This window comes from Haliotis cracherodii, unplaced genomic scaffold (assembly GCF_022045235.1).
Source record: "Haliotis cracherodii isolate W230 unplaced genomic scaffold, xgHalCrac1.p SCAF_2, whole genome shotgun sequence".
In the NCBI taxonomy this organism is placed as follows: domain Eukaryota; kingdom Metazoa; phylum Mollusca; class Gastropoda; order Lepetellida; family Haliotidae; genus Haliotis; species Haliotis cracherodii.
This window is the reverse complement of record NW_027266275.1, coordinates 35,927,899-35,949,333: the sequence shown is the minus strand read 5'-3', so window position 1 is coordinate 35,949,333 and position 21,435 is coordinate 35,927,899. Positions and strand designations below refer to the sequence as shown.

Here is a 21,435-nt window from a genome sequence, read left to right as displayed (position 1 = left end):
TTCTTTTATCAGAAAGAAGAGTTTTACCTTCACTACTAACGTATTAATAATTGATAATAACTGGATTGTGCCTCACAGTGAGGATGTGCTCAACTGGTTCATATCCTTTGGAGGCTGTCCTGTGTCTAGTGGATAGAATTGTGCCAAGAGAGTGGGAATTCAAAGGTTTGATCCCTTGTCACGTCATACCTGAAGACGGAAATAGATGGTACTTGTTGTTTCCATGCCTTGGTCTAAGGGGATAAAACTAGGACTGGTCCTCTTGGAGTCAACATACTGTGTCTCAGTTGGGTATCCATGTTAAACTGCTCTATAAAACTAGCGTAAGTCCACACTAGTACAAGCAGCTATACAAGTGCAATAGTCTTAAATGCGCCAGTAATTCCCATTTCACCTCACCACCCAAAATGAGAGAGATTATTGTTTTATGCCACATCAGCAAATACTAACAGCCAATAAAGCAGCTTACACCATCGTGAACCTAAATACGAAGTTGAGGTAGAAAATGTATTTTCTTCTTTTAAGGACACAAGACAGCCAATTAAAAATGACATGTTTGAGCTATATTTAGGCAATCAACATCAAATGAACCCTGACATGTTTTTATTTATTATTTTTTCTCCAGCTTCTTGCAATATTACCAAAAATCTCTGTAACCAACAAGACACTAAAATTTTTAGTGAGAAAAAATACAGAGGTCTGACATCCTTCAGATCAGCCAATTCAATGTTTAAGTACTATATGTCTTATCTAACATGACTTATAACCGTTCAAGGCAGTGCTCAGAATTCCAGCTATTTGTTGTTTAATGTAGCACTTAGCAATATTCCAGGTATATGATGGAAGTCTGTAAATAATTGAGTCATCGATCCAGTGATTGACATCCTAAACATTGATCTACGCTTTTGGGATACAATGACATGCAATCAACCAAGCCACCAAGCCTGTCCACCCAATCCATTTAATCACCTCTTGAACCAATCCCAAGGATTTGTGAGTGCTAGGGACTGTCAGTTTGGAGGACCTACTCCAAGCAATATTAAAACATGGAGTCCAAGAATGACCACTGTAGCCAAAACAAACATAAAACAAAATATTTTTGAAGCCTTATTCTAATTATATACTGCAATGTTTGAGATGGAATTTGGTCATTGAATTAAATCAATTATTGAAGTCTACCCTTGAATTTCTTATCAAGAATAGAAATATCAGTCAAATTCCACATGGATTGCTACAACTGAATAAGTTTCAAACAGCCATCCTCTATACATGTTACCTTCGGTAAAAGCCTGGTATCTCATTGTCTGAGAAGTAATCATGGTAATATCACCAAATTCACACTTCGGTGCAATGAAGACTTCCCATTACACCACAGCCAGAAGCTAATTTGTATACCACTTGACTGGATCTTTCTCTTGTTTGTAAACAATGCTCATACATTGCAATCAGCAAAGTCCAACAGGAAGTCTTTCTGCGTGATTCACAGATTGTTTTGCATAATGATAATGATCCATCATAACGAGGTGCATGAAAACACATCACTTTCCACATCAAACTGACCAAACCACTATCACAGATATTAAATCGTGATGTGGAAAGCGTAGTTGACAAAGGATAAGTACGCAAATGGAAGAAGTTTTCATGTTTTATGATATTTTTCTCAATGAAAGTTATCTAAATGCGTGACTTTACAGAAACAAAATGGACGACAAACAAACATGTAATATGTCAGATGTCCATGTGAGTGGGGACCTGCGGAAGAGGTACTACACTGACCCCAAACCAAAAGAAATGCACGTAGGAGTGTGAAACCTGTACATTCTGTAAACTAACAAATAAATACTTCCTTTATTTAATTTTTTCAGTGGCGAGCAGTGCAACAATGGAATGTGTATTATTCATATGAAACTTGCATAGATCACCATGGTCACTAGCGATGATGTCACTATGCACTTAGTCTATGTTCATGCAAGTGAATTATTTACATATTTCCACCAACCTGCTGGTTCAGATGTTGATGAAGCATGTGAGGCTGTTCCATACAAAAAAGATGAATATTATATCGGTACATTCACCAGCTGTTTAAGTACTCACAGAAGAGAATGTGACAAACTGACTTGACAAACTGATAGTTCTTGAACTCATAACATTGAGTAATGTAAAGTAAATTTGTGAAAATTAAACATTTCAAGACACTGCATGGCTAAAATCAGAAATTTTAATTTTTTTTGGTCTCATATCAAAATCCAATAAGACATTATCACTGTATCAATGCTTAAAAATACAATCTGTGCCGAAAGAACTGGTGAGGATTCCGGTGAAACATATGACCTATGCTTTTTGTAGTAGGGGACTAAATGAATCAGGTGGGCTAACTCTAACTTGATTGGTTATGTGTCATCATATCCAAGTTGCATGGATCAATGCTCATGATGTCAATCACTGGATTGTCTGGTCCAGACATAATTATTTACAGATCACCTTCATATAGCTGAAATTGCTGAGTATGGCTTTCAACAACAAACTAACAAACAGAAAACCTTTTTGTTTGAACTTATGCATCCCTCATCCATTCACAGCATTAATTATATAAAGGTTTGTTCTGTTCAAGATCTACATACACCATGTACACAGCAGCAGATTGCGATGGTCATACTGGTCAGAGTTTATAACTTCTACGGTCTGAACAGCCCTAGGTGGCTTGTGCCATAAAGCTGTTTGTTTCATGCTGGTACTGTATTCATACTGTATTTCATTGTCTGCGCCTAAACTTGTATGCTTTCAAAGTGTCAAAATGTTCATACCGAGTATGACAGTGAGTAAGTGAGTGAGTTGGGTTTAACGCCACTTTTAACAGTATTCCAGGTATATCACGGCATACCTAGTATGACAGACATCTACTGAGTTCAACAAGGATGTGGTAGAATACACAAACAGAAAATCATTTCCCTAATGTTGAGGTAGTTTGTCTTATGGTGATAGTTTAAACATTATTTTAATCTTATGAAAAAAAAACATTTAAAAAATTGTACAGTGTAGTATAGTGGGCTTTCAGCTACTTGTCCAATGCCTGAGGAAAGTAACATTTATCTTCAGCCTGAACTGCTGACTGTCTACATTAAAAATACAACACTGGGGAACTAGATGCAAACTGTATGTTTGCCACAGTTCTGTGATCGATGCGGTCAAAGGTTTGTAAAATCAATGGCAATGCCATATGCTATCTAGTATCATCTATTATGTGTGTGTATATATGTATATATGTATATATGTATATATGTATATATATAAGCATGACAAGGGACACAATTCAAAACATTCTGCTGAGATATGATATTCTAGCAGATTGTTCATTATTGCCTTGATTGAAAATGTATTCGCCTGACAACAACGGCTGTCTGTGCCAAAAACATTTACAGCTTCTAGCAAGACTAGCCTGAACTTGCCACTTGATGTGGTCTCCAGTAGATCTTAATGTTAATTTATGGATTTTTATCAGCTAACCCTATGAGACCTATGAACTCTGACTAGACCAGTGCTTTGGACTAGTGGCAACTGTCAAAGGCTACAATGGTACCTGACAATTGTGACGCGTATGTCATATTATTTACATGACAATGTGACACTGGCAGAATTTTTTTTTATTTGAGTAAATAGTGGTCAACCAGAAAACACCTGCTCTACATGTACATGAAATAGTTGGGTTGGGAATAACATCACACTGAACAGGAATTCTGTTATCATGGTTATATCCAACATGTCAGCTTATGTGGGAATAACATCACACTGAACAGGATTTCTGTTATATCCAACATGTCAGCTTATGTGGGAATAACATAACACTGAACAGGAATTCTGTTATATCCATCATGTCAGCTTCTGTGGGAATAACATAACACTGAACAGGAATTCTGTTATATCCAACATGTCAGCTTATGTGGGAATAACATCACACTGAACAGGAATTCTGTTATATCCAACATGTCAGCTTATGTGGGAATAACATCACACTGAACAGGAATTCTGTTATATCCAACATGTCAGCTTATGTGGGAATAACATCACACAGAACAGGAATTCTGTTATATCCAACATGTGGGAATAACCCTCAAGTGATGCAGGTCATATAGACATTTATGCACAAATCATGAATCATAATTGGGGTGAATTAGGGATTCACTTCAATGGTTTGCAGCTGCTGTCACAAGCTCCTTCCCAGCGCGTGACACCTTCGTTACACTCTCGGTAACATCGCTGCCACCAGTGTGGGCGCGGCCATAACAAGAATCTGGAAATTTGGCCTCTATCCCCAAACGTAGTAACATTCATACTTTTGTTTGTCTTTGGGAATGCCATTATAGTTCATTTTGAAAAGGCTTACAATGGACAATGTTTTCCAGATGAAATTACTTTGTTGTTTGTATAATCAGATTGCTTCGAGATTGCAGACTAACGGAAAATCAACCAACTTCTCCCTTACATTCTTACCATATCAATGACATGATAGATTTAATGAAATAGAAATTCAAATTGACATACAAAGAAAGTAATTTAGCAGGGGCAAGTGTATTTGGCGTCATGACAGTCGTCGCTTGTTTGTAAACATAACGGTCATTTGCGAGTTCAACTCCAAGCATGGTTGTCCCCCTACAGTACGGTACATTGCATATGCTTTCAAACACTGGTTCATGACTCAATGCTTATCTATAGGCTGCCATCATATAGCTGGAATATTGCTGACATTCACGGACATACACAAAAAGTGAAAAGGAAGATTAATTATACTTAATTGTCAAAAGTATCTAATGCAGCTGAAGATGTTCATTACTCAGACTAGTCAAAAGGACTAGTAGAAATCTTATTTTACTAATTCTTAAGAGTTTGTAGCTAGTCCTGCTTGAACAAGACAATTTGTTATACTATGTTTTACATGTTCTATCAGTTTTTCAGTGCATTCCGGATAGAATAGGTCTTCAGCAACCCATGCTTGCTGTAAAAGGTGACTATGCTTGTCGTAAAAGGCAACTAACGGGATCGGGTGGTCAGGCTCGCTGAATTGGTTGATGCATGACATCGATCCCAATTGCGTGGATTGATGCTCATGATATCAATCACTGGATTGTCTGGTCCAGACTCGATTATTTACAGACCGCCGTCATATAGCTTGAATATTGCTGAGTGAGGCGTTATACAACAAACCAACCAACCAATTGAAGCATTGAGAACTGGTTCAGATTACAGCCCTTTGCTGATTGTATAGTAGATTGCTGGTACTAGTACTAGTCTGTGAGGACTACAAGAACTGGAATTTTACTTGTCCTCAGCACAAATCATTAGTATCGGGCTGGAAGACAAGCATTAATTTCGAAGGCTGCTCATGTATATTCATTATCACCATGCACATCCCATTTTCATAAACTCATGAGGATTTAATACACACACAGAAGACATGGGTGTCTTTATCTACTTATTCTGGTGCATGTCTGCAGTATAACCCAGAAAGTCGGACCGTGCCAGGACACTACACATAAACATTTACTGACTTACTCCCTGGACAATAACAAGTCACAACATCCTGTGTATAGGGGGACTATTAGGTTCCTCTCCATTCTACAAACACAAAAGAAACACTGACTACTGAAGTAATAAGTAATGTTGTTGAATGCCGCACTCAGCAATATTCCAACTATATGACAGCAGCCTGTAAATAATCGAGTCTGGATCTGACAATCCAGTGATTGATAGCATGAGCATACATCCACACAATTATGTGAGTGAGTGAGTGAGTGAGTGAGTGAGTTGGGTGTAACGCAGCTTTTTATAGTATTCCAGTTATATCATGGTGTGTCAGAGCTTTTTATAGTATTCCAGTTATATCATGGTGTGTCAGCTTAATGTGGGAGGAAACCCCGAAGTGATGCAGGTCTCAGACGTTTTCCACTTTGGTGAAACCCAGGAGCATGGGTATGGTGCTGACAAACCTAGAAACATAATCAGGGCGAACCGGGATTCGAACCCACAATCATAGGTTTCTGGCGTGTCCAAGGGACACACTCTGCACAACGAATCACGGCGCCTTGGACGACTGGGCCACCCGTGCCCCCCAAAACAATTAAGATATGATGACATGCCACAACAAAGTCAGCGAGCCTCACCACCCGGATCATTCAGTCACCTCTTACAGAAAGCATAGGTTATTGAAGATCAATTCTAACCCAGATTGTCATGGGGAATGAGAGTATATAGCATCCCACTTAGTGACTTACATTGGTACAGTAAACTACGTTTTTAACAAACACGCTTATAACAAACAGACGGATATAACATACTGTTTTTCTTGTTTCCCTTTGAGTTTGTTACAACCGTAGTTTACTGTATATATACATGTATTCGCATGTGCTTAGTACTGTCTGTAATATATTTTGAGGGTTTTAGGCATTAAATTGGGGGTTCGAGGGGGACCACAGTACAAAGAGCAAGTATGATGGATGCATTGTGCTTTTTACAGATGGGGATTTCCTTGATTGAAATGAAACTATAAATGAAGAAAATCTGACATCGGCTGACCGAACATTGATTGTATTTATCAGAACAGAAATATCAATTATGTCCAAGGTACATGTTTCAATTTAATTTCATTCACTCACTCCAAGTTCAACATCCATACTCCTTTGATCATGTTGACTGGATTTGTACCATATGTTTATCGTCATACAGTCATCATTGCTCATATGATAGCTTTGACCATTACAGTTATTCTGACTGGTTCATTTTCTGGGACACACACTGATTGACATCTGAACTGGCCGAAAGATATCTTTTTTCAATTTTGACATGTTTGAGAATATTAGAGAATAATCATGATAATGTTCTTGTAGTTTATTCTGAGCCAGGAAATCACTAGCCGTTCTGAATGTGCATGCACAATTAGAGAGAAATTCTATTTTAAATTACAACATGGTTAAAGACAGAGAAATCACTCGAATCTGTAGATTCCAGAGGCAGAATCAACTAACCCTTTGGTGCTCATTGATTCTAGTTCACTCAACAGATTTATTTGACTTCACCGTTACTTAATACACAGAAAAAGACCTAGAATGACAAGATCAGATCAGTAGACAACAAAGTTTTTGGCCCAGACTGACTTTTCATCAGAGAGCGGTTTCATACAAATGTTCAGTGAGTGAATGAATGCTGCTTAACGCTAGTCGACAATAATGAAATGAAAACCAGTAATGACACCATGTCCTGCACTACCAGTAGCACACACCACCAACTAGAGCATGGTAAGGAGTGCAAGTCTTGGCTCCAGTGATATGGTGTGTGATGTATTCACAACCTACTTCATGTTATGAACAAATGTAACATCTCCTGCACTACCAGTAGCACACACCACTAACTAGAGCATGGTAAGGAGTGCAAGTCTTGGCTCCAGTGATATGGTGTGTGATGTATTCACAACCTACTTCATGTTACGAACAAATGTAACATCTCCTGCACTACCAGTAGCACACACCACTAACTAGAGCATGGTAAGGAGTGCAAGTCTTGGCTCCAGTGATATGGTGTGTGATGTATTCACAACCTACTTCCTGTTACGAACAAATGTAACATCTCCTGCACTACCAGTAGCACACACCACTAACTAGAGCATGGTAAGGAGTGCAAGTCTTGGCTCCAGTGATATGGTGTGTGATGTATTCACAACCTACTTCATGTTACGAACAAATGTAACATCTCCTGCACTACCAGTAGCACACACCACTAACTAGAGCATGGTAAGGAGTGCAAGTCTTGGCTCCAGTGATATGGTGGGTGATGTATTCACAACCTACTTCCTGTTACGAACAAATGTAACATCTGCTGCACCACAAATTCTCAATAGCTGAATTAACAGCCCTATTTGTACTGCAATACACATGATGTATGTAGCACATTTGTTACATGTGCCCCCCCATACATTTTCAAAGCATGAGCGATTCTACATATCACAACTGCTGCACTGTCTATTCTTTTAAAACTTTAACAAGACATGAATAACAAAGTTTCAGTTAAACAAATGAACTAGCAGGTGTTGAGTAGCACTGAATATTTTCCATTGTTATAAGAACTGATATATGGGCAGGATGAAAAATACAAAATACTAATTTCAACACCATGATTATGATCAAGGGCCCATTAATGTCAGCTGTTAAAAACCTCAAATCTATAATCAGATGTGCAGAAAATGAATGCCAGACAGAGAAACAAAATCAGCTTCTGTTGTCTGAGGACAACCCTTACATTTGCAGACCTATATGGCGTTAGTCAGTTCTGATAACAATAATACACATATCTTTGAAATAGTGTAAACATTGCGACTTTGATCAGTCCAAATGACAACAGTGTATTGTTTACTTCCTGTTCTGATTTTGCGTTTGAATACACTCTGTTTGGTTGATCAGAGCACCATGTAGCCAACTGCTTATAGTAAGAAGTCATGCCTGGTTGCACTACCTGCGCAAAACGTATAGTTTTCATTACAATTTCAACCTAGCAATTGGGGAATTCATTATTTGTGCGAAAAAACCCTACTTAGATACGAAAACTGATTCAGCAAAATCAAAACATTGCAGGCAGTAAAAGACAGATTCTGAGACAAAAACGCCATTTTTGGTCAGTAATCTGGAAAAATAGGACTATTTTTCTCTCAAGAAAAATGAGTCCAGGGACAAGTTCATAATTTTAATATTTCCAGACCCCTGATAAGTTATTTCCATAATACATTTCCTAGTGACATGTATATACATCAGGACAAACTACAGCCACAAGACAACACTAATAAAGTTTCACCTTTGTTTACCAAGTGTAACAAGGCTGATGTCAAAATGAATATAAATCAAAAGTGTTGACCAAGATTGCACATGCACTGAAATACTTACGCGAGTGCTCTCTTTCCCCTTGTTGGGGCCAGATATATTGTTTTTCCTGTCTTTCATAACTCCGAGTGGTCTAACTGCTATTTGCTGTATAGGCATACTGTAGTACTTGCTATGGTATACATTTGTTCCTGCTTGGTGATCCAGATACTAACATGTGGGTCCTTCTAGTTGACTAGAAGTCTTTCCTTGACCGTAATACAGAATGACACCCTACATACTGATGATCACAGCTGGATCTTCAGTAGTCTGAAAAGAAGAAGGAAATGGATTAAGCATATTAATCTTGTTATCAACATGATAAAACCAAATTACAACTTTCACTGGAATATTTTTGCCAATACATTTTTCAGATATCACGAGGGGTCCTGTGATCTTAAAGGTTTGCTGCTACAGTATTTAAATCTAGAGACCCTCTAAATATTTAACTTTAAACAACAGTGCCATAACAAGGAATATCATATGCTTAATTTCAAACATTGCTATTCCTTGTACAACGTTGGAAGTTGTATATGTTGTCTATAACATCAAAAAACACCCACCAGTCTGATACTTTTACTGCAGTGTACTGTTAGGACTGAGAACGTTTTTTCAACAATAACTTTTGTTTGTTAACAGAATGATACAAATTAAAGACAGGACACAATGGCTGCATTTTCAGACATTTGTAAGAAACTGTTGTATTACCTGAATTAAGGTTACATCAAATTATTCTGTGTTACTGAACATGATGAAAGTACAAATTGTCAGTGCAGCTATTTTATTACATAATCTCTAACGACGATGTGTCTATACTGTCTTTAAAGTTTTACTTTAGCTATTATGAACAATCATCACTATGCCACATATAAATTAATAATCTTCTAAAATGTCTACTTATAATTCTTGGTATCATATCCCAAACAACCAACCTATGGTAGCAACTGATAATGCAGGTTTCCTTCAACATAACTTGTTATGTCAGACACTTAACAACCTTATCATACCCAAGATTTTATACTGTAGGCTAAGCATGATAACAATTGATATATTGAACAGGTTTACTAAATATTGAACTAGATCTACAATCACAATTGTTATAGCCAGGATTTCAGAATGTAGATTGAGTATAAGAATATTTGTCATATTGAAATTCGTTTCCTAAAATACAGCAATTTGCAAATTATTCATACATACACCGCCAATGTACACATCATACATAAACATGTAAATACACATATTGTGAAGTCAATAGCTGTGGGGTTAGTGGCAAATATATTTGTTAACAATTACTTTCGTTTGTACATGAGCGGGATATCAATGTTATTAGATTCAACACCATTGAATAACAGGATACGTTATCAATATCACGGTGTTCATCGATATTTTTCTTTGCAGCAGGAAGAAACTACTCTAACAGGTAACGTCAAAAACGAATGATCTAAAGTCGCGGAAATACAGAATCAACATTGAAGCTGTTGAATGACATTGTTGCCTACAGCCTCGGTCTTCCTTGACAGTTTGTGCGAGAGATTTGTTTATATACCAATCCGCTACATTTCCTAGTACCATAAATCCCCAAAGACACACAAAGCAGTGAAGTAACTTTGAACAAAGCTTCTCACATTCCTATCGTAGACGCACAGAAAATATTCACCTGTGTTGTACTTGCCACTTATTTTGTCACATCTGATCTCAGGTGCGAATGGCCTCCATATGTAAAGATGACGTCACAACAAGTGCCCTCTGGTGCTGCTGATATTTTCAAGTAGGTATGTATCGGGCGAGATCAAGCTTATCGCACGGATCAATAACTCAATTCATTTCTCGTCAAATAAGTCCACTTTAATTTCTGCAATTCAGATAAAGATAATATATTCGAAAAAGATCACTAACCTCATAAGCTGTCAGTCGTTGATTACATTTAGTGTTTAGTTGAAGGGGAACAACTCTGTGTTGTCTCTATCAAGTAGATATGTTTGTTTGGCGGTAGAGTATACGTCCAAACCAAATAATCGAACTTAACTAATTTGTTTCTACAATCCTTTTCAGGTCGGGCTGTTGCCAAAACGTTTATGATATTTCAAATTGATTTTCTTTATTGGCCTATAGTGTAATATTAGAATGATGGCAGGAATCATACCGATGTCCAGTTCTATTTTACTGTTACTCAAGAACAAATCAATGTTTAATTCAAGACAAACAATATATATTATATGAGTATATAGGACATTTAAACGATGGGTAATTTGTCTTTGCCTTGTATTAGGTACATGACTTGTTAGTTATTTAAACACCACTTGACGCTTGTTTCTATCATAGACTTGGATGACAGAAGAAAATTGACAAAAAACATTTGTCGTCAGCGGAATTTTAGCATTCTGCCACTGCGGCAAGGAAGACACTCTGTCGACTTAAATAGCCGTTATCAATGGGGATATAGACATTGTCACCGAGAGTTTTTTAATATGAAGTAAGAGATTGAATGAGTATGGTTTTCACCGCCTTTATCAATATTCCAGCAATATCACGGCGGGGGACACCAGAAATGGGCTTCACACATTGTACCCATGTCGGGCACTGAACCCGGGTCTTCGGCGTGACGAGCCAACGCTTTAATCACTAGGCTTACCCGACCGCCTCTTTTGATACGAAATATATCTACAAGATTCTATTCAGTTTTAAAACTCCGAGGACAAGAGACACGGGGGCGAGATTCTATTTATCATCCAACATCATTCTTCCAACGGTTTCAGTTTGTAAACAGTAATAAACAGTGTCTTGGTTGTAAAAACTACTGCTAACGAGTTTCGGTACCAGACACTATGATTCCATTTGATTGTGACGTCATGGTAACAATGACGTCACAATGGATTGCAAATCTCATAGGAGAGATCTTTTTGGATAATGTGGTATAATATTTTTTCTGTATGTTAATCTATTAAATGTTGGGTGTCTTGTTTCTATGCTGATAATGGTTTAATCACTATTCGGTAGATCACTCAGCGCCACGGACTTTAACTAAAAGTCCCCCTCTTGAACCTTATTGAGAGAGACTATGCTTAAGTGTTGACGGTGTAATATATATACACATGGAAAATGGCAAGCACCCCCAGACCATTTTTAACGACAAATGAAACAAGTGCTGGAATGAAGTTACTGACAAAATGAGCTCGGATAAACATATGCAGGGGCGCCAAGGGCGTCCTGTCATAAGACACACAATGACCAAACCTGATGAAACAGATGGGCACTTCATATTTCAGGTGTATAGTCATTCTGGTTTGATACGCCGAACGCCCGGTTTGATTCTCCACATGGCTACAATGTGTGAAGTCCATTTCTGGTGTTCCCCGTCGTGATATTACTGGAACATTGACAAAGCCCCGTAAAATCCTACTCACTCACTCAATCACTGAACATACGTTTTCATTCTGAAACGTTTCACCTTCTCGTAAGAGATTTGGCCCAAGTTCGATTGGCGTGGGTCAAACAATTATAGACTTGATATGTCTCTGACCTGGAATATTTCAGAAGGTACGGGTGGCCCAGTAGTCTAAGGCATCACAATTCGCTATTATCGTGGGTTCGAATCCCAGATTCACCATCATGATGTTTCTTGGTTTGTCAGCACCAAACCCGTTTCACCAAAGTGGTTAACTTCTGGCTTTTCTCCCACAGTAAACTGACACAAGGTAAGCTGTTATATAACGGAAATACTCTTCAAAACAGCGTTAAACCACTGTCACTCTATGTAACCTTTCATATCTGACACATTTTCATAGTATTAGTTAATATATGTAATTATATTGTAATATCTTGAATGTTGAACTGACATATAGCTTCATAGATCTAAACACCACAGGTCCCATTCAGAAACCTGTGCTTTTCGTAAGAGGCACTGAATCGATTCGGTGGTCAGGCTCATTGACTTGGTGGATTGCATGCATCGTGCCAAACGTAACGAACAAGCCTGAAGCACATGTGATTTAATAAAAAAAGTGCCTAAAAACATGTTCAGTGGACATGCTGGACGTCATGAAAATAAATGTTCTGCTTAAAGATAATAAATTATGCTGAAAGATAATAAACTGTTCGGCCTCTCCAAAGAGATTAATGGGAGATCAAATATACCATCTCCAACAACACCCTATCTCTTGAATATTAATTGGTACCTTAGCCGTTTTCAGTGCAAGTCTAGATGTTGTAAATGGGGATTAAGTCAGTGTATACCTAATACTGGTATTTTTACGATACGAAAACACACGAGGGTAATAATCACTTTATCATTTTATGATATTCTTAAAATAGTCGACGTATAGACGACGTTTTGCCGAATGACTTCATGTTTAGAAACCGCGTAGTAAAACAATGTTTGAGTGAACCACCACTTTAATGATATAGTGCCACGTGATTTGCAGCCATGTTGGTCTACATAATCACACACGCACGCACGCACGCACGCACGCACGCACGCACGCACACACACACAGTTTTAACTTATTGAACGTTTTTCAATAGCTTATTTGGAAATCAGGCATTCAACCGATGAATGGAAATTGAAAGTAGTCCCTGCTTGGTGACCTTAGTTGCATATTTATCGGATCGTGAAAACGAGTTTATCGGAATGGTTTATCGCATCGATATCATGCACTACCCATTATATGATGATGAGTGATAATTGTGAATTTAGAGCATAGTCATAGTCTATTCGTCACATTAGAGTGACCCTTCACGGCTAGATTGGTATACAACATAAAATGTTAGCAGACATTTCCCTATTTTGACTTTTACCATCTGTACGGACCGTGTGTATTTTTCAGGCGAACGCTCACTTTTCGCGAAAAACCTGGTATCATCACTATTTGATAGTGATTCACTAACACAATCTTATGATATAGTCGAAATTGTACTTTCGCCTCTGCTTTTAAAGGATTTGTTATGATGATGGAAATGTTTTCTTCCGTCTATATACCCAACACAATACACGTATAAACTATGTTGTCGCGATGGATTTAGGGAAACAGCATGTCATACAGTTGTAAATGGCTTCCAGTGACTTGACGTAGTTCGATCATAGCAACAGTAATATGTATGTTGATAGTTTCCATGGTGACGGTTAAACTATCACCATGGTGTCATCTCGGCAACATGGTTAGGTGTAATTCTATGTGGATGCTCAATAGTTGTATAGAATATCTATTAATTAATTCACAGGTATCCATAGTTGCCTGTGATACTCGGCATTGTGTCTCCCGTTTCAATTACTTCGTCCTGTTTTTCACACAGATGCATTTATATTACATGTCTTAATTACATCCCAGCATTATGTGTTTCTTAACAATATCCGCGAGACAGACAATAAGCAGTCCAACGTAGCAGTCATTAGTTCTTGCATATTTTCTCATGAAAAAAATGTGAAACTTAAAATTCACTGAATTTGCTTCCATTCCATTATAAAATGTCTCAAGTCTCAACAATTTGGTATGTGATGTAAAATATGGATTGTTTGGTTAAAACTGATAAACAAAGAAGGTACTGGAATTCATTTGCCCGTAAAATATGATTATATATTCCAGTTAGTATGCTTTTGACTACTTTTAGCGGCATGTTTTTCGAAAATGGATCAAAACGAATGGACCCAAGGTATATATCCTACCAGAATGGGTATTTAATACACTGGGTTATCGAGGATGGTTTGTCAGCTGTAATCGGCATTTATTCAATATGAAAGTTCATCTCTTTAAAACACTTACATACAGAAAACGCCTCCGTGGTTTAGTGAATAGCGCATTTGGCCAGAGAGCGGAAGGTCGGTGGTTTGATGCGTTGCCGCATCATATCAAATATGTTAAGAGCTGCTACTTGTTGCTACCCCGCCTGGTGCTCGGTATTATTGGGATACAAGGACTGGTCGTCTCGGTGTGAGTACAGTGTGTCTGAGTGGGGTATACATGCTAAACTGGGGCATGGTATCTCAGTGGCTTAAGTCCAGACTATCAGCCACTTGCACACATGTCTCAAGCTATGTCAGTGAACAATCTTGAACGCAACGTTAAACCCCATTTCACTTCACCTTTTCTTCAGCAAAATTGCTTTCTTACGGAGAGGAAACATATATGGTACCATACCAGTTGTATTCGTCTTTGATAATCAATGCTGGACGCTTGGGGAACAACGCTAGATCTAGAACATGACCCTAGCAAATCCACTGCTTGTGTTGATTCACTAATTTGGATCGGGCGGTCATGCTCAGTGATTCGGTTGATAGCGTATCATCAGGGCCTGGTTTCCAGTCAGGGCCAGACTCGATTATTGAAGCCACGACCATTATCGGATATTGCCGACTAGAGTTTAACAAAATTCTTTCGCAAGGTAACTAATACGGAAAAAGAGAGAGAAAGACGATCAGCTTGGTGGGATACTATCATAGTATGTACGTCCGTTTTTCAAGACTTTCGTATAAACAAGGATGTTTTAATTCATATGTCACAAAACGACCCAATCACTGGAGCCAAAAGAAAACTGCTCGCTTTCCATCTGGCATAAAGAATATTCTGCCACATATTATTTAGACATATTTACACGTAAGCAAAAACAATAATTAGCACAACCTCAAGAACCGGCATTTATTAATTCCCGATGCAATGTACCAGCACGCAAAACGTTTACACACGTGTGAATACCTTGCATTCTTGAGTAAACTTACACAGGTGTAATCGAGTGCATGATATTACACTGTGGTCATTAACACGGACCATGTGGGTTGATGCTGACAGGATATAAACATAACACGTTTATTCTGTAACTTACTATTTATTTTGATTAAAAGTTTATTCATATCTTAACATCACAACATCAAAATGTTTTGATTTAAAGAATATAAGGTTACATTTTTCACGCATACAATTTGCATCGGTTTATATTATATTTCAAGAGTTTTCAATCAAATGCAGTGCATGTAGTTATTATATTTTGCACACACAAACACACATAGCAGATATCATTTCAAATGCAAACTCATTAAAATCAGATCTTAGAAATAAGATCTAATTTTAATGAGATTGTTTCAACTGTTGAAACTTGGGCGAAAAAACCCATAACCATGATGGAAAAAACAGTGTACAACTTGAACATGATGGAAGACTTGATGGAGAACAGTGAGTTAGTTGGGTTTACCAGCCCTCTTAAAAAGATTTTCTTAGTTTAATTTCACAAAGAGAAAAACTCTCAAATATATCATGTGGATTTGAATAAAACGGACATCCAAACATGACACACAATGGAAAATGGAATAATTCGGAAAGTTTACCAAAAGCCGTCACTAGACATAAAGGTGTCACAACGCTTTACTACTATGGGATGGTCTACATAAATAGGTTTAGGACAAGCCTTATAATTCTTTAATCTCTCCCCATAAGCAAACATGCTATGATGAGCTTAAGTTCTTCTCTACACACCAGGCTGTAACCTGAGCACTGGTTGCAACATCAGTGAATGAGGACTTCTAAATCAAGGAAAGTCCTTAAAAAATCAATGTACAACTGTTTACTGAGAATATGTTTTTGACAAAGAGCAAAGTAAACGTTTAAGTAACTCATAAACATAAAAAGGCAAAAGTTGATCAGGGCGACTCCCAACATATAATATAAGTTGAAAACATGACAAAAAATCATATTTTTTCAGAAAATACACATATCAAAATCAAACTTTGCAGTGCACCTCTCCTATTGATATGGAAACTGTTTCCTAAATTTGAAAAGAATCCACGCTGTAGTTTTCAAGTCATAGGCCGCACAAATGTTTAAGTACAAAAATTCTAAGTAAAAAAATGAAAAATAGCTGTATTTTTTCAGATAATCCAAATATTGAAAATATATTTTTTTTCAGAAAACACACATATCAAAATCAAACTTTGCAGTGCACCTCTCCTATTGGTATAAAAAGTGCTCAGCAAGTTTGAAAAGAATCTGTGAAATATTTTCAAGGCATAAGTCTCACAAATGTTGAAGTAAATAAGAATGAGGTTCAAGACATGAAAAACATCATATTCTTTCAGAAAATATACACATATCAAAATTAAAATTTTCACTGCACCTCTTCTATTAGTATGGAAACTAGAAACTGCCTAGATTTGAAAAGAATCCAGCAGTAGTTTTCAAATTATAGGCCGCACAATCTTTTAAAAAAACAAAACATGTTTATTTTTTTTCAGAAAATCCAAACATGGAATTCAAACTTCGCACTGCACCTCTGCTATTGGTATAGAAAGTGTTCACCAAGTTTGAAAAGAATCGACGCAGTAGTTTTCAAGTTACAGGTCGCACAAAAGAAATTGCTCGGAAGGAAAGACGGACGGACGGAATTCCTTGTTATAATTATATACCCCGCCCTTTTTGGTCGGGGATATAATTAGGAACACATAAATAACATCAACAGATATGTACTAAGGGGCCAGCAGGGTTTGGTCATCTTTTCACAACAGAAAGTGGACAGATTTCTCAAGGCGCCAGTAACGTTTGGGGATAAAACGTGTTACATGCACCATGTTTGAAACCTAACACAGTATCAAGTTTATCACAGAAACAGCTGTATCGAAATCATTATCGTTAATACCTAATGGGACGTTATCAGGTTTCATCAACCACATCCACATGTACTTCAATTTTGTCAGCTTAGAACAGCGAACGTTGGGCTATAATGTATGTTATAGTTAACGTATTCAAACGTATTAATTGTACATTAAAAGGCATTTATAGTAAGGTAGAACAATGGAATGTATACATCAGCTTAAAAATGGATAAGGAAATATTAAAACGACATTATTCATCTAAAAAATAAATGTTTATACGTTCTACATGACTGTATGTATTAAATTGTAGTCGGAAGAATACTTTTGTCGACAATACTTGGCATTTAATGCCACACACTGCAATATTCCAGATACGAGACGGCGAAATACTGTAATGCCTTTCAATGTCTTTATGCCTTTTGCCGCATAACCTTTTCGTAATAATCGAAAAATTTCTTGGAGTCTTTCTCTTTAGCTAAAACCATGTTTCGGGCAGCGCGGGCTCTGTCGTAGTCGGCCCAGTATTGACTGATCCAGTCGGATTTATGCCATCTGAAACAGTAGCACAAAATGCATAAGATACCTGATGATATCCTTAGGTAACAATGGTGTCACGGGTACAACCCTCAGTCCAGGATCCTCCATTATACAGTGTACCATATCTCCACCATATGGTAAATAAATTTAGCATTAAATGTAAGTATGGTATCCTACACTGCACAATCTACGGTCTCAACCCTGTGGACCTTTAACCAGGGATACAAACTGGCACTACACCGAATCAATTCGTCTAATGTTAAAGGTATCCTTAGGGTTAGAAGAATATACACTGTACTTTCTCACGTGTTTTTAGAAGAATAAAGTATCGAAAGACGGCATGTATTCGTCCGCTGACTCTTTCCATGCTGATGTCTTAGCAGCCGATTATTTTCTGGCTTTGTAGACCAGAGGCAGGATTTCTATATGGATTGTACATTCTCCTAACTTTATGCAAAGAGAAAATTTGAAGAAGGATCTTGTTTCTAATGTAAACAAATCGCTGCCATATTGTAAGTGACGAATCTCTGTAGATCAGGGCGGCCTGGAGCAATCCAGTCTTATCGAATCCTTGACCCAAATTCAGGCCGGGAAATATTATAATGGCATCCGATCCCTATTTTACTCGCACCCTCTTTAAAGGTATGTATGCCAATAATCCACTGACAATTTTCGAAAGTTTATAAAAACATAAAATAATTTGTGTGTCGTACACCCAACTTGACAAGGGTTAATTTCTGGAGCACGGTTTAAGTTCGTTTCCTGTAAGCCACATAAATCCTTTTTGCAAACTTGGCGACCTAGGAGGAATAATCGTAACTGAAATAATACATTGTCAATATTTGTGGCCCATATGAAAGTATAGGTTACTGGATTTACTTTATGCATACGTGGCATTAAAAGCTTCTGTCACTTCACTTGAAGGATATTTCTTATCAGCACATGTTCTTTATACAAGCGTACTTAACATTGCCTTACATGTCAGTTTTGGGAATGTCCCCAGGATGTCCGAAGGACGGATAAGGCTGCGGACAGCCTAAATGGGAATAGTTTGCAATTCTTGGAGATGGTAACGGAATGTCTGGCTCTTCTTCCCGATCTTTCTCAAAATATAAGCGCTCATGAACTCTCTTACATACTAGGCATTCAAATCCACGGAAATAATCAAAACCGCCATTTACATTAAGATGCCACGGCCTCTCTTTCAGATGTTTCAAAAGGAATTCATTAGTAATTCCTGTTTTCTTGAACGCTAGATATTTTTCATATTCCCTATCATCGGCATCGATAGCCTTAATGAATGCAGCTAGTTCCCCGGGCGTTGAAAAATCGTCAACCATAATCACACTGTGATTGTTTGGCATCCACTCTTTAGCTGATGGTGACCCTTTGTAAATGGGAACAGACCCAACATACAGCGGTCGCATTAGTTTCTCGGTCATGTAATCTTTACAATTGGCATTTTCAAACGAAAGATGAAATTTATACTGAGATATAAAATTGAGGAATTCATCCTTTTCATAATTTTCTGCTGGGTCCCTCAGGTGTTCTGGCAAGTCCTTATTATGGAGACACTCTCCATACGAGTCGACATCAATATATTTCATCAGTTCTTTCACATAGCGGTCACGGTCCGAAGGGACATCACAGTGTGTTTGGACGTACAGAACGGACGCCAATTTCATACTTTTCTTCGCCTCGTTCTTCTTAACAACACTGACAGGCTGCCTTTCCGTAAGATAGTTTACATGGTATATGTTCTGACTCGTCAGTGGAAAATCTGACTCCGACCTAAACGTTGCAGTGTGGTTGAACAGCTCAATGAAAGGAGTATGAGATAAAATGTAGTTATTCAGTGGTGACTCTTCGTGAAATAGAGCCCATTCATGATACGGGCGTCTTGGCAATGGTAATTTCTCGGGTTCAATGTCAGTGCCATAAAACATAAACACTCTTGTCAGTTTCGACTTGGCATACTTCTTGTACTTTGTAGAATAACAAGAAACATCTCCACATTGAATAACATACTTGTCGGACTTTCCTCCAAAATGTGGAAAGATCATATCCGTCCACCACAAAATAATAGGGAGATCGTGAGTTGTTCCGGGTTCATTGAAGACTCCATACCCTTGACTGGTGTCGCTCCCGTACCCGATGTCGTTAAAAGGAGAATGTGGTTCGTACTCCGTACCGTCACTGCTGGTATATCCGTCTTTGCCTGCAATGTTTGTTTCCGGGAAAAGACACCACAGCAAGAACACAAAACTAACTTTCATATTTCGAGGATTAAATCTAGACAAATAGCCTACGGACTTCAAACACAGTTAGGCCTAGATCTACAGTCACAGATTTATGGTGTAACAACAGATACAATTAAACAAAGTTGACGTGTGACAGGTGTACTATTGATGAAGTGATAAATATAGACGCAGACATTGACAACTGACAACACACTGATAGCCGTCAAACACGTACGCGTTGTACGTGTGACGGCGTCTGCTACACGAGGTATACAGAAACGGAATACTACTTGTCTTACAACTATTGTTATTGTGCTACATCTCCGTGGCGACCCTAATATGAAAACTGGTTTATCTTACGTGCGCTTTAAAATGAATATATGAGCACTTCGCTTATCATTTACTTTCGTATTTGCAGGATTAAATATGGGCTAAAATGTAATTGAAATTATTACAGGATGTCACGATCCCGATACATATACATGTTATACGTACGTACGCCACTTCATGAATTGTCTTAATGCTTTACTGGTGTATTTTATAAACCGAAATTTTACCAAATTATTAAAATTAGCATAACCATTAAGATTTTTCTATTTTTTTCTTGATATATTTCTGAAAAAGAAAAAAACACACACAAAAATATCAGCACACCTAAAATCGATGGGGGAAGGGAAGTAACTCTTTGTCTTCTTATTCAAAGTACCATAGCAAACAGGACTCCGATATTCTGATTTAGATTATGAATTTGTGTTGTATACATACCAAAATGGCACACATTTTCGTTATTTTAATTAGATCAACCGATTCCAGCGCTGCAGCGTGTCTCTTTAATTTCCCTTTTGATCGATTTTTATTATCTCATTTATCTCATCTCAACACCGTGTCGATCGCCTGCATGTGTTCGGAAGTTTTTCGCTAACCAAGTGTAAAAATATTCCAATTTCGGAATTTTGATGCAGTTGCTGCCGTGCCATATACTTGATGTCGTAATAAGATTGTCGTAATAAGATTGTCGTATGCACCAATTTGGTGTCGTTTTCGCCAGGAAATATTGGTGCTGTTTTGAGGCGGTGTCGTTTTAATGATCCCTCTATATTTACATGTGTATTCAGAGGTTTGAAGTGACTAAATTGCCCGACGCCCGTGTACAGTAATATTTACTTGTCGGACAAGTTGATTTATCACT

At 37.7% G+C, this 21,435-nt stretch overlaps 2 protein-coding genes across 2 annotated transcripts in view; both read right to left on the bottom strand.

Moving 5' to 3' along the window:
- LOC139468042 (E3 ubiquitin-protein ligase MARCHF1-like) overlaps nucleotides 1–10,626 on the bottom strand; it is a 40,837-nt gene extending 30,211 nt beyond the window's left edge. The window contains exons 1-2 of the mRNA XM_071249732.1: nucleotides 10,555–10,626; nucleotides 8,922–9,167 (exon numbers count right to left, since the gene is read on the bottom strand). Coding sequence (XP_071105833.1) covers nucleotides 8,922–9,017 — 96 coding nt within the window. The 5' untranslated portion in view covers nucleotides 9,018–9,167; nucleotides 10,555–10,626. The remainder of the gene's footprint in view (nucleotides 1–8,921; nucleotides 9,168–10,554) is intronic.
- A 5,727-nt stretch (nucleotides 10,627–16,353) lies between these two features.
- On the bottom strand, nucleotides 16,354–20,514 carry LOC139468041 (alpha-(1,3)-fucosyltransferase 11-like). Its single transcript, XM_071249731.1, has 2 exons — nucleotides 18,985–20,514; nucleotides 16,354–18,021 (listed from the first exon to the last, which is right to left on the bottom strand). Exons 1-2 carry the CDS (start codon nucleotides 20,280–20,282, stop codon nucleotides 17,880–17,882), a joined length of 1,440 nt encoding a protein of 479 aa, XP_071105832.1. The 5' UTR covers nucleotides 20,283–20,514; the 3' UTR covers nucleotides 16,354–17,879.
- Between the last annotated feature and the right edge of the window lie 921 nt (nucleotides 20,515–21,435).

Excerpts from the sequence above, each read along its gene's own strand:
- LOC139468041 (XM_071249731.1), bottom strand. The coding sequence starts at position 20,282 with ATGAAAGTTAGTTTTGTGTTCTTGCTGTGGTGTCTTTTCCCGGAAACA. Across the intron at positions 18,022-18,984 it reads GACATTCCCAAAACTGACAT|ATGGCATAAATCCGACTGGA; the intron begins GTAAGGCAATGT and ends CTACTGTTTCAG.